Raw genomic sequence first — 14,237 nt, forward strand, 5'->3', positions numbered from 1 at the left:
ACATCTTTTAGCAAGGAGACTGTCTTGCTCATGTACAACGATATACAAAAATCAAATTAAAACCATTACATCCTGAATTGCAGGAAAATAACTAAAATATAGAATAATAATAATTATATATACGTAAATATAAAAACATACTATTTACTTTAATAAAATAAACTGAAAGTTTACAGAACCTATAATTAAAATTGCAAAGAAGTAGGAAAAAAAAAATCATTAAATTCTAATTGACTATGTATACAAATAACACACGTTTTCACTTGCTACTATAGCAATGCTGGAATGCTTGAATAGTGTAAAAAAAAAGATTATTTATTGTGCTAGATAATCACCAACTGATTTACAAATTACGCAATTTTTTGCGGGGTAAACTATATGTATAATGCTGGACATTTATTAGGCGCTACAAGAATCTGGGCATTCAGCAATATTTTATTTATATGCAGCTTAAAATTAACTTAAAGGTTGTTTAAATGTACCTCAGGTAGAATATTTCGGTAGAACACATTAGATCTTGATTCTAAAGCTTTGTTAATGTCCTGATTTTGACAATTATTATTAAATTTGTCTATAAGATTTTCAAAATTATCTTGCGATGCCTTGGAACTCTGTAACAGCCAAACATAGACGCCTTTTTCTATTAAAGAGAATTAGAAATAGCCCAATTAAATGGCACCCTTAAATAATCGAAAAATTCGCAAAACCTCACATAATATATCCTTGGAAAGAATCTGCAGGCATTTTTAATAATTCGCAATAGAGGCTTCAATTTTTGAGGTTCCACATCATCCTAAATTATTGACTTTTATTTTTGTATAACTACTTTACGCACATGACATTTAATGCTGACTATTGTATGCCGAAATCTAGTGGGGAAAGGCGTAAAAGAGTAACTTATGCAGGTGAAACTACTTGGTCAGCCAAAGTAACATGTAGGTGTGACTTAACTCTGTATGGTCATAAGGGCAAGAGTTCGAATTCCAGCTCGTTTCAACATAATCGTGCCAAGAGGATAATAAACGAGGTAAAAATAACGTGAATTCCATTAAACATCTAATTCTGCAATTTCTAGCTTGAAATTTTGACATTCTTTCATTATTTTAAAAAGTATTTTTCTGGCTTTTATTAGTATTCCAGAAACCACCTATCTTGATCTTTTAAAAAGAAAGTATGGCAAAAATTCAATTGGAAGTATTGTTATTTCTCTGCATAGGGTTCTTCATCGACTATTGATTTTTTTTATAGATATATTTTTTTTTAATTCGTTTTTGTTTTACCAACAGTTCGAAGGAGTTGTGATCTCTACTTACCTATTATTATAAAATGTTTTCCAAGCATAAAGCTCAAATCTAGCTAAAAACATAATCTCAAAAAAAGTTTTTACCAAGAAACAAACTAAGCAACTATGATAATAAACGCTCATGTACATGTAAATTCGGTTACAAGTTAGAAATTGGAAATATATTGACAAGGTAAATTTGAATTGAAGTAGGGAGATGATAAGGATATTATCAAAAGTCGAACCAAAGCACAGAAGAAAAGAAAGGGATGGTGTCAGCAGCTCTCTTCCCTCCGTCGACTGGATTCGAAGACCATAGGGATGAAGAGGGGTGATAAGCACCAGTATTCCTTGTATCCATACTACTTCCCCGAGGAAGCCGTAAAGACAGCGAGGGATGAGAAGGGCCATCCCAGCTCGTCAGGTTTTAGATGACGAGACGGTAATGACAAGTTTTCGATGCACCGAAAAAAACAGGCAGTGCGGATTTCCTGCTTTCTTTAGTTTTCCGTGATTCTCAGGAAACCATCCAATTTCCCAAAGTTGATTTTTTTATTAGAAAACTTTACATTTAGCAATTTTTTTCAGAAGGTTTTGCGACGGATAAGGGAGAGGATTATCTAATGTTATGCAGTGTTTAAAGATATTTCGCTAATATTTTGTGTGCACAAAAATCGAAGCAAAACAGTTCTGATTAAGTGAAGTCGTGCTATACCGTCTGATCATTTCCCAGCTTAGCAAATATACGTGCTAAAAGGTTATAGTTTATCACACATCAAGGTTAACATAGATTTCTTAATATAATTATTGTCAATTTTGATTTATTAAAATAAAATAGTTAACAAAAATTAACTTCTACTAGCATTTTTTAAAGAATTTAAATCATATGAATATTAATATGTAAAACAAAGAAATGGAGAACGCTGTCAAGAATGGTTTGGTGGCTAACAAGTGTTTTATACCAAGTATTTGTACAAAAATAAATATTAAGTATAAATTGAAGACAGTTAAAATAATAATAATTTTTTTGTCTACTCAGTTTAAAATTAATAAGATTAAAATAATGAAATGTAAATTCTAGTTCGATTCATACCATATGTGAATAATTTTATACATACGTCAAAAGGTTGTGATGGCAATTGCATTTACCCAGTCACTCCACTAAAGTGAATTACCAACCAACCATCTTGTGTGTAATAAAGAGGTGTAATATATTACAGTAATAAGTGTATTTAATAAATATCCGTTCATTTTTTTTTAATTTATAGTATTTAATTTAGTGGTGTTTATTTATTTTAAATTAATTTATTTTGCCTACAATTTTACAAAAGAAGGCTTTCACTTAGTGTTTTTTTAATACGCCAATTCCATTACACTGTAAAAAGATTAGCAAAATTTATTTATTTTTTTATAAAGTGCGTATATTATTAAATTCTGGGTCATTAGTGTTTATATTCTGTAACATTTTCTCTTTAGAATACCAAAAGTAATGAATCCTGAATAGTAAGTATATGCTTTTTTTTTCTACTTTGTTTCTTGTATTTTTCAGTTAAAAGAAGATTTTACATGTAACCAGTAATAGTTATTCACCTCGAGTAAAAAAATTAAATAAAAACTAACTTGATTATTTGTGACATATTAGTTATAATAACTTGTACACAGTTATTCCCTTCATATTATCCTGATGTGGCCTAGAATTACTTTACTCATAATTTTTACGTTATTTCGTGTCTTTGGGTTAGGAAGAGAAATTAGCCAAACTTTTACAAAATAATGTAATGCTCTTTTGAATAAATCTGTTTAATACTTGCAAATAACATGATCAACGCATGTTTATTATTTCTTTATCAGCTGCCTTCATTGGAAGCAAAATAATTTCTTGAGGCAAATTTCTAAAGGTTGCGATAAATTTTAACAGCCAAAGAGTAACCAAGCGGTGGCGTTTGAGAACAAGGCCAAAAGTTGCCGAAATGTTGCGCGATTTGTCACATTGCAGTACTATAAAACTACTGAGGATTGTGAAACATCTGAGCAAAACATTGAACGTCGGATGTTGCGCGGTTGAGCGTTATTTCTTATCGAGTTGAAGTTTGAACTTTTCTGTACAATGGGAAAAAGGTCCTTGTTATGGAATATTTATGAAATGTGGTTGCATTTGCTTTGGTCGACTTCCGACTTTTATGTATTTATGTACTTTTATATATTTTTAAGTATTTATAGACATTTTTCTTTATCGTCAATAAATTTTCAGTCTATATGCAGAAAAACTTTTGTTGTACATATTTTTTTTAATTTTTGATTAAATTTATTCTTTATTGATCCATTTGAAGTAAAGATTTGTGCATTGTTTGGGCTGCGTACAAGTGGGCTTTTCCCAAATTTGGCTGTGATACGTATGATGTGAATACTCCTTGTAAAAATTAGATTTAGAATTAGAAACGGGATGGGACCTATGCCCCACGGCACCGCAGCCACACGAGGCTTATTATGCCAGCTCCCTTTTGGAGGTAGAAGACGAACCCTCCCCTGCTAAAGAGGTTGAGGACTTTCCCTACTAGTTCTTTTTGCGCTACTATCTCCTGAGAAGTGACCTAAGGTCTCAACGTTCCAAAGGTTTCATAGCGCAACCGCTCGAATGCGACACAATCGAACAATAGGTGAGAGGCCGTCTTCTCCTCTTCCTGACATAATCTGCACACCGGTTCCGATCTAATAAGCCCCACCTTGCGCAGATGCTTCCTGAACCTACCGTGCCCCGTGAATAGGCCTGTTGTCAGACTAATCTGATTTCTTCCCAAACACAGGGTCTCTTTGGTTCTTTGCTTACACAGCCAAGGCATAATAGTCTTGCTGTTTAACCCAGGACACATCATCCAGTTCCTTCGTGAGTACCGCACGAACCGAGCCCCTGGTGATCCCCAGGACATGCTCCGGGCCGATGAAAGGGGTATTAGCTCAATTCCTGGCCAGATGAACAGCCATCTCATTCCCTTCAATCCCCACATGACCCGGCACCCATTCCAGCCGAACTTTACTGTGCCGAGCTAGTAGTTCTAGGGCCTTTCTGCATTCCCAGACCAGGGAAGAGGTAATTCGGGAGGAAAATTAGGGCCTTCAGTGCAGTCTGGCTGTCCTAAAAGATGCAGATTTCCCTATTTCTAGGATCTATCCGCAGGTTTTCCTCAGCACATGTTTTAATCGCAAGAGATCTCTCAATGAGTACCTCTGTTTAACCCCATACACTCCAGTCCCAGTCCGACAGTCCATCTCGGAGCCATCGGTAAACCAAATGCCTACCTTCCGGTACTGCTCCGTCCAGTATAGACGTACTAATACGCCTCCGTTGCCAATTGCACGCCATTCTGTACGCACTGGCCCTTGCCTCTGCCTGAATAACATACTGAAGCGGAGACAACCCCAGCAGTACCTCCAGCGTTGCAGTAAGGGCACTACTAAAGGCCCCCGTAATCATCAGACAGGTCAGTCTCTGCATCCTGGCTAGAGCCTTAATGGCCGTCTGCTGTTCAGTCTTCCTCCACCACACCACTGCACCGTAGGTGATGATAGGTATGACTGTACGTGTATAGAGCCAGTGGGTCATTTTTGGGCTAAGATCCCATGTCTTTCCGTAGGTTCTAGTTATTCCACAAAGAGACTGTTTAGCCTTTAGTGTAAATCAATTTAGATGCTGGAAATTGAGTCTGGTGTCCAGGACAATTCCCAGATACTTAACCTCACCCGACACAGCCAGAGTTTTAAAAAAAAACTGAAGGAGTCCTCTTCTCCTTGTAAAGGGAACCAGAGTTAGGTATTGGCGTTGAATAAGTTCTCGAGTTGATGGTTTTCTTGCCAAATTCTGTATTAAATGCAGCTCGTCTCTTCAACACCCTTTGACACACTACTATCCTCGTCGGCATTCTTCGATTACGAACCTCACTTCGTTACTGCATTTTGTGTCTCGTGATATGTGTGTCACAGTGCTATATACACGGATTTTAGAAGGGCTTTTGATCGAGTTCTGCACTTCTGTTCTCCATCTCCTCGATAGAAAGAGTTGAGTGAAGTGGCGCTCTTGAGTATTTCTATTGGTTTGTTTCGGTTTTGGAGTTCCTCATAAGTTGAATGCGTTGAATTTACTTACACATTTTAAAGGCTGCTAAAATAAGGGCATTGCTTGTATCAAGGGTGATAAGGCAAATTATTTTTGTCGTGTTTATTGGATGCATAGAAAATCATGAATTCTAAACGAACGAGTGACTTCTGGCCTCAACATTTAAAGTGCCATACCTACGTGTACCTATATAAAACCTATTAGAAAATAAAAAAAAATGCTGCACTAGATTCTTATAGTAGAAATGGTAACCTTACACTATTTCCCGAGTACCGTATAATATTAATGATAAGTAGAAGACCTTTTCAGTCTTTAATGATCAACCAAGGCATTTAATTGCATTTATCACGACCTACTGCTTGAAAAATGACGAAATTGGAATGAGAGGGTAGTGCTTTAAGCTAGAAAGCAATAACAGTAAAGGTTGTTACTGTGAAATCAACTATACAAGATTAAATTAATTAAAATTAACTAAGAGTAAAAAGACCAATATAAAATTTGTGAGTCCTGGTTGTTTCTTAGGATTCCTCATTTCGTCTTACCATTTTACCATTGTTTTCCTCAATTTATTTATTTTATAAATTTTCCAGAGTTGTAGACATTGCTAAAAATGAAGTATTCTGGAAAATTTGAGTTTGTAGATATCCTACGCTATCGAATTGCAGGATAGCTGCTAGAAACTGTTCTGTTAAGAGCAATTTTTGGGAAGGAGTTTGGTAGATTTCCTCTAAATTACCGATTCAGTTAAATTTATGGTCTGTGTCTTATTTATTACAAAGAAAGGATAAATGTGTGGCGAAATTCCGAGTTGGAAGTGGCACTCTACTAAACTCACTTTTCACTTTTCTGTGATTTTTTGCCACCTACGATTGTCTCTTAACTTGTCTAACATTAACATGCGTAAAGATAAATAACTTTCATTCATATGTTGCTAGAAAAATGTTTTTAGGACATATCATTTTGGTGTAATGTACAGTTTTTTAATCTAATTAATTAGTAACAGTAATAGTAAAATTTGATTTATTATTCGGATTATGAAACAATTAGAATTTATAAAATTAAAGTTAGAACCTGAAGAATTGTTGTGAGAGTGATTGGACCGATTTATTGTTTAGGAAAATGGTCGTTATTATTTGCCTCCTCCTGACAATAATAGTGTCAATTTTTAAATATGTAATTGTTTTTATTTATAGTGATTACCTGTTCAAATTATTACTCATCGGAGACTCGGGAGTAGGGAAATCTTGCCTGCTGTTAAGATTTGCTGTAAGTATACACTAAATGGTATCTCATGAAAAGATTTGAGTTGAAGCGCTTTAAGTTAATGTAATTTATTTATACCAACAGGACGACACCTATTCTGAAAGTTATATAAGCACAATAGGAGTAGATTTTGTAAGTAGACATTTAAACTAGAATAACTTTAAGCAAGATTCATAAAACTACTGTACAGTTGTGGAACAGTTTGTTCCAGTTTATGTGTCCCATGCTCAGAGCCTCTGCTAAACTTAATTGTGAGAGAGGGGTGGCCTTACCAATCTGATCTGAATTACTTCTTAACGCTTTAACTCTGGTCAATCTCTTAGTGTGGCATTCATGTGCCCCAGCTTTGCCTGTGTGAAACAATCTCACAAGCCCTAAGGCTTGCCATGAGTATTTGAGCTCAGCTTTAGTGTATCAATTTGTTTGTCTCATGCACAGTGCTTCAGCTAAACTTTATTTGGAGCTTTCAGTAATCTAGCCTGAAAACTTTTCTACACTGTAACTAGATATAGTCAATCAGTGTGGCATTGACAGGGGGGACAACATTTCCTGTGTTAGGTTCAAAGGTGAACCTAAGTTTTTGAGCCCCACCTTATGTGTCAGTTTATATTTTTGGCAGTTTCACTAATCTGGTCAGAGTATTCTCTGTACTGTAACTATGTCCTGTAAGACAGTGCGGCATTGTCAGAGGATACATCACTGCCTGTGTGAATACTCGAGTATTCGAATCCCAGGTTCTGAATTGAATATAGGACTGTATCCAGTGTGATGTATTTTTTAATTCTCTCACATCTCTAAACGTTCTTAATATTGACTCTTATTAAACCACTATACCTGCCAGTACTTAAGTTCTGTTATTTTGTCTTTTTAAAAATACTAATAGTTCATGTATTTTTAACCAATTATTATTTTTCAGAAAATTAGAACTATTGATTTGGAAGGCAAAACTATTAAGTTACAAATTGTGAGTTGATTATTTATTAAAATGTGTTAAAGTAATTTTTTTAATAATTGTGATTTTTAATGTGTAGTGCTGACATACGAGGGTCGTTTGAAAAGTCCGTGCAAAAATAAAAACTACTTAATTTTTTGTGGTAAACCTTTTTTATTTTTCAACATAGTCTCCTATTAGGCTTATACACTTCGTCCAACGCTGCTCTAGTTTGTTGATCCCTTCCGAATAATAGGATTTGTCCAAGTCTGAAAAATAGTCATTCGTTTCTGCAATCACCTCCTCGTTTGAATAAAATCTTTTTCCCGCCAGCCATTTCTTCATATTGGGGAACAAATAGTAGTCCGAGGGAGCCAAGTCTGGAGAATAGGGGGGATGTGAAACTAGTTGGAACCCTATTTCCATTAATTTTGCGACCACAACTGCAGATGTGTTGCAGGTGCGTTGTCGTGATGGAAAAGGACTTTTTTGTGGGCCAATCGTGGGCGTTTTTCTTGCAGCTCGGTTTTCAATATGCACCTGTAATAGTTTTACCCTTTTCCAGATAGTCAATGAGGATTATTCCTTGCGAATCACAAAAGACAGTCGCCATAATCTTTCCGGCCGAAGGAACGGTCTTCGCCTTTTTTGGCGCAGATTCCCCCTTGGTAACCCATTGTTTAGATTGTTCTTTGGTCTCAGGAGTGTAGTGATGTATCCATGTTTCATCCACAGTGACGAAACGACGCTTAAAGTCCTGCGGATTCTTCTGGAACAGCTGCAAACCGTCCTTGCAACACTACACACGATTTCGTTTTTGGTCAAGCGTGAGCAATCGCGGCACCCATCTTGCGGATAGCTTTGTCATGTCCAAATGTTGATGCAAAATATTATGTACCCGTTCATTCGAGATGCCCACAGCACTAGCAATCTCACGCACCTTCACTCTTCTGTCATCCATCACCATATCATGGATTTTATCAATGATTTCTGGAGTAGTAACCTCAACAGGGCGTCCAGAACGTTCAGCGTCACTTGTGCCCATATGGCCACTCCGAAAATTTTGAAACCACTTATAAACTGTTCTAATCGAAGGTGCAGAGTCACCATAATGTTTATCAAGCTTCGCTTTAGTCTCCTGAGGCGTTTTGCCTTTCATAAAGTAGTGTTTAATCAACACACGAAATTCTTTTTCGTCCATTTTTTGAAAATCACTCGACTTTCTCGATTCAAACGAATGCCAAACACAAAGAAATAGACCGATCTGGCTGAAACTTGGTGTGTGTTCTTCCAAGAGATGCTACTAACTAAACATAACCTCGATACGCGCCAGTAGTGCTATCTCTCTGACTTTGCTCGGACTTTTCAAACGACCCTCGTAAGTACTTAAACTTGTGTCAAGTGATAATCATTCATAATATCTATGTAGGTATAATATTTGCATGAAATCTACTAGTACATGCTGACTCGGGTTATTAGTTTGCCAGTCTATTTAGTCAAGTCTATCTGCACACGATTTGTTCTGGATTGTAGTGTCACATGTTCTTAAGGGTGTTGAAAACACATTAAACATTCAACATGATTAATTTAGTCCAAGCTACAATAGTGATACAAAAAAAACTGAGTTTGAACTGGACAGTAATTATGACAGCACTACATAAATCAACGACCATTTCTGACTTATCATCACTTGTTTTTTTTGCATTTTTTAGTGGGATACCGCCGGACAGGAACGATTTCGTACTATAACTTCAAGCTACTATAGAGGCGCGCATGGTATTATTGTAGTATACGATTGCACCGATCAGGAGTCCTTTTCAAATTTGAAGCAATGGTTGGAGGAGATTGATAGATACGCGTGTGATAATGTGAACAAGCTACTAGTAGGGAACAAGAGTGATCTGACCACTAAGAAAGTTGTGGATTACGCCACTGCTAAGGTAAGTACACAGTGCTATGTATATTATGTTAAATAGAACTAAAAACTTGCCTCTGAACTACTGAGGTCTAGACTGTGTACAGTGTTAACATATAAATAATATCATGGGGTTCTACAAACTTGTCTCAAAACAGGCCCCACCCAAAATGCAGTGTAAAGATTAACCACCTACAAATGTTGACTGGTGTACCAAGTATAATAAAGAAAACTGCATGCTGTAATGTTCTTCAGGTCAGAGTAATGTACTTACTGACCACTTATACTACAATGACGGGCTTTTGAGATTGACTCCACACTGTAAACTACAGCGTTAAATCTGCAAGGGAAACTGCATACTGTCTAGTACCCCAAAAGCAGTATACTGATTTGTGCACTGATGGGCTCATTAAGCTTATCTGCAGTGTCCGTTGCAGGGTTGAGATCTACCACTATCAAGAGAAACTTGATGTTGTAATTGCTTCAAGTGAGGGCATGCAATGTCAGACATACCACCTGTAAAGTGGGTTCTTTTGTGACTTTTTCATCTGCCCCTAATACCTGGGTAAGGTGTGAATTTCCCGGCTGCGCAAGAGATAGCAATATTTCAATGAACGCACTGAGTTTAAAAAATAGGCATGGTCGTACTTCTCTTGAAGACGATCCACATTAAGCGGCGCCCTAAACTTGATTAAAACATCGAGGAGGTACAAGATAAAGTTCTGGGTAATCGGTGAGTAAACGTGACAGCTCTTACTGTTAGTGTAACAAAAGAAACAATTTTTATTTTAGGAGTTACTCGATATTGAGGTTTCCTTCAACCATATATTTCTTTTAATTTCAGCTTCCAACTGGATCTATCCCGGATATTCTCTTTTCCCAGATCATAACCCTGGACGCCATCTAACCACTTTTTCTTGGGCCTGCTTTTTCTTTTTTTTCGTTCGGCTTCCCAGTCTAGGATCTCTTTAGCCATCCTTCCATTTCCAATCTTTTTTATGGACGTACCATCTAAGTTTCTTTTCCTCCACGTAAAAACGATTGAGAAAATTGTTTGAACAGTATATTGCTAATGCCTTCAAACAAAAAATTATTCATCAATATAAATCTGGCAACTAATGAAGAGAAATGCACGTATCTTAATAGATTATATTTGTGGCAAGCAAACCTATTTCTTTCAACTGCAAGACATCAGAACCTATATGGTTGCGAACTGTGGATCTTGGCGAAAGCAAACTGTGCAATGATATCGGTTAATCCTGGAACAAAGCTAAATGATGAAAGTAAAGGAAACACCGATTACTTGCAAAAAAAGGAAAATTCAAAGTGGAAGTTTAACAGGATTCTAGTAAAAGAGGTTGCTTCCAACAGAGAATAGAAAAAGAATTCAATGAAGATCTGTCAAGTGGAACAAAGCAGATATACATACATACATAATACATATATGTATATATATATATATATTGTAAAATTTTTCCTCAATTTTATTTTAAAAACTGCAACTAGAGTCTTCCACTAGTTAATAAGAACTCAAAGGTTCGCGAATGATAAAACAGACTAAACTTTCCACAAAACTAATTTATTACACAGCACAGGATATAACATTTACTAACAACACGACTATTTACTGAATTAATTCTAAAGTCACAACAGTTAACTGTTTAACAACATAAATTCACAACAAAGACTACTATCAGACTGACTCGACTACTGGACTGGACTGCACTGACTGACTGGAGCCGCTCTTTCGCTTTTTATACTTTCGCTGAATGTTCTGGAATCCACTAGAAACTTACAGTACAAGCTAGGCATGCCAGATCGTATTAGTTCCTTCTGTGCCTCCTCCTACGATAACTCTTCCTAGTGGTTCCCTAGCGAACTAGCGGTTGTAACTTCTTTCAAGAGATGGCGCCAAAGTCACTTCGTTACAATATACAATATTTAATGGAAAAGTTGAAAGTGGCATAAGGTTTTTAGGAATGGAAGAAAGTCGAAATATTGGAAAAAAAGGCGGTCTTCAAATGAATTGCTATAAGAGATAGAAAATAAAAAATTGGCTTATCAGAAATAGCTCACTATGAAAAAAAAAAGATTAGAAGATTCTGTTGACCTGATACGAAGCTTAAATAAAATTATAAGTACAAGAAAAAAACGAAGAATGGGAAGTGTACATGCGCAAATATTAATGCTAAACTTGGATTCCAACAATCAGCAGAAACCTGGTGAGTCCTAAGAGAGAAGAGTAAAAATGTAAAGAAAAAGTTAACCAAGTTAGAATTAAGCTAAAAGATTTGGTAGTTAAACATAAAAAAAAATAATAATCTTGAGACGAACCTGCATTTCAGTCGTTAGCGTACTGAATTCTTACGCGAAGATTCTGGGATTCGAATCCAGTTGCATTGTATTTCACCGAGACAGGGAACTCTTCACCTTGCCGCTAAAGTCTCTTTATTCCAGTTTAGACAAAGTAATTCTGTTTTTTGTTTTTCGTTTTTTCTGTTACAGGAATACGCTGACCATCTAAAGATTCCATTTATTGAAACATCAGCTAAAAACGCCATCAATGTTGAACAAGCATTCTTAACTATGGCAGCAGAAATTAAGAATCGTGTAGGACCGCCTTCTTCAGCCGCAGATTCAACGGCAAATGTAAAGATTGAGCAAGGCAGGCCAATTGAACCTACAAAGTCTGGTTGCTGTTGAATTCACATTATTAAATACTAAAAATCTTTTTAAAACAAAAAAATAAAGAAAATTTCAGTTATGAGAGGTAAAAAAAAGTGATTTAATGATTCAAAACTGCATCCACACGATAAATATTTTGATAATATCTAGCGTTTAGGTTTTTGTTTTTGTTCTTTTTTGTTTATTCAAAAACCTTAAGTAAAAATAACTTGGAAACTTGGACTTTTTAGTGCATGTTGCGATGTGTCCTACTTACAACACTATGCTGGTCCTAGCATTATTCAGTCAAACTAAACCGCTCTAACTTGGTTTGACTACTTGAAGCGATTCTTTCAAATTTAGGGGCAGCTTAGGTAAATATCTACTGGACTCAAGTCAGCTTCAAATTCTCAGTATTCTTCACAGTCTTATTCCCACTTATCGTTTATTTATTTTTTTTTATTATTTTTTTTTTGTGGAGGGATGATAGCCACATTCATGTATGAGTCCCAAAAAATCTAGTTTTTCATTTAAATAAAGGTCTTTTTAGGTTTAATTCTGGTTTTAGGTGTAATGGCCAGATGTGGTACCTGTTATTTCATTAATCGTTCGCAAAACGCTCTTGTAGGTTTCAACCTTTCATGTTTTAGATCCGTAAGCAAAGTTGATCACTAACTAATAAACTCAGCCTCAAAAATTAGCAAGTCTATAAATTTGTGTATAAATGCTTTCAACAAAAAACATGATAATGAGCAGTGGGAGCTCATTAATTGGGGGTTTGTTTTGACTGAAAAATGCTATTTTAAACAATCGTATATCATACTTGAAAGTTTAATTGTATTTTGTATTACAATAAAATAATTGTATTCCAACCCATAGTATTTTAATTTTTTTTTTAGAATAAAGGTAGATTGGTTTATGAAATTAGTAAAATTGTGAGATGATTTGATTTTTGTTTTACCAAAAACAACCTTTCTTTAAAAATAAATTTACGATTGGAAGTTTTTTTTTTCTAAAATTGTTTTTTAAGACTAGTTTTTAAAGAAATTTTAATTGCCTATTTAAAATCTTGGTAAAAGAAAAACTTTTTCGAGAATAATTCCAAATAAGACCCCCTAGCGCCTCTGCCTTTCTGAAGGTGGTACTTTTTGACTAGCAATTTTGGACTAGTCTTTAAAACAATTATTCCATTGAGCACACATTTTTCTGTTTTAAACACAAAATGTATATAAATATGAAATTGTTATTATTGCTATAAATATTATTATTATTGCTAAAACCAAGTAAAAAGTAAGTAAATGCAATTTATTAAACTTGCAAATCGCTTTTTTTTTTTAATTTATTAATTGATAAACTAAATTGTATTAATTTCTACACATTTATTATTATTACTATTATTATTTGATGTATTCGCTTTGTATAGTCCCAATTATGTAATAAAAAACAAAATGAAATAAATACAGTTTTTGATTTGTAATTTTTTTGTTTTGTTTTGTAAGTAACAGAGGTTTATAGTGCAGAAGAGGGAAGTTAAGATTTCACAAACGAGTTCAGGTGTTGCCCAACCGAGCACGTGCATCTGGACGAAGCTGTGAACACATCCCTCACATATTCAATATCGGATTTTGTTTGAAATCATTTCGATAAAAAGATTAATCTTTAAACTTTAAATATAAGAGGCTGGGATAAACATAAGGAATTTAGTGAAAATTCTGACGAAATTAAGAATAACTGGACACATTTTTAAGTTTATAAAAAATTGTTTAATTCGGTCACTATCCTGACCTAATCAAGTGTACATAAGAACTGAAAATATCAAAAAACTGGAAAACCTATTGAGTAAATGGCCATTTCGTTTTGGTTGATTTCGATCAAATCTGTGTGGCACCTCATATTGAAAATTTCTATGATTTCTCGATTATTAATTAAATCGGATAATGGAGAATTAGCTGCTTCTTCCGGCTTTTCAGTGACATTGGTTATTTCACCTAGAGGAAGCAGGAATTAGTATTTAGAGGTAAGTTTCTAGTCTGGTATGAGTCTTACCTAAATTTTGGCCGATATGGGGACG

General features: G+C 35.1%; 1 protein-coding gene across 1 annotated transcript; it reads left to right on the plus strand.

The window, feature by feature from the left end:
• The first annotated feature begins 2,434 nt into the window (after positions 1–2,434).
• On the plus strand, positions 2,435–13,643 carry Rab1 (RAS oncogene family member Rab1). Its single transcript, XM_074138048.1, has 6 exons — positions 2,435–2,785; positions 6,587–6,659; positions 6,741–6,788; positions 7,573–7,620; positions 9,300–9,527; positions 12,008–13,643. The coding sequence occupies exons 1-6, from the start codon at positions 2,772–2,774 to the stop codon at positions 12,203–12,205; spliced, it is 609 nt and encodes a 202-aa protein (XP_073994149.1). The 5' UTR covers positions 2,435–2,771; the 3' UTR covers positions 12,206–13,643.
• Positions 13,644–14,237: the final 594 nt, after the last annotated feature.

The sequence above is a fragment of the Rhodnius prolixus genome, unplaced genomic scaffold (assembly GCF_049639745.1).
Source record: "Rhodnius prolixus isolate KJV_2025 unplaced genomic scaffold, Rpr scaffold_11, whole genome shotgun sequence".
Taxonomy (NCBI): Eukaryota; Metazoa; Arthropoda; class Insecta; order Hemiptera; family Reduviidae; genus Rhodnius; species Rhodnius prolixus.

What these genes read in the sequence shown, in the direction of transcription:
- Rab1 (XM_074138048.1), top strand. An exon ending in GCCTGCTGTTAAGATTTGCT is followed by an intron (nt 6,660 to 6,740) that starts GTAAGTATACAC and finishes TTATACCAACAG; the next exon opens with GACGACACCTATTCTGAAAG. An exon ending in GCACAATAGGAGTAGATTTT is followed by an intron (nt 6,789 to 7,572) that starts GTAAGTAGACAT and finishes ATTATTTTTCAG; the next exon opens with AAAATTAGAACTATTGATTT.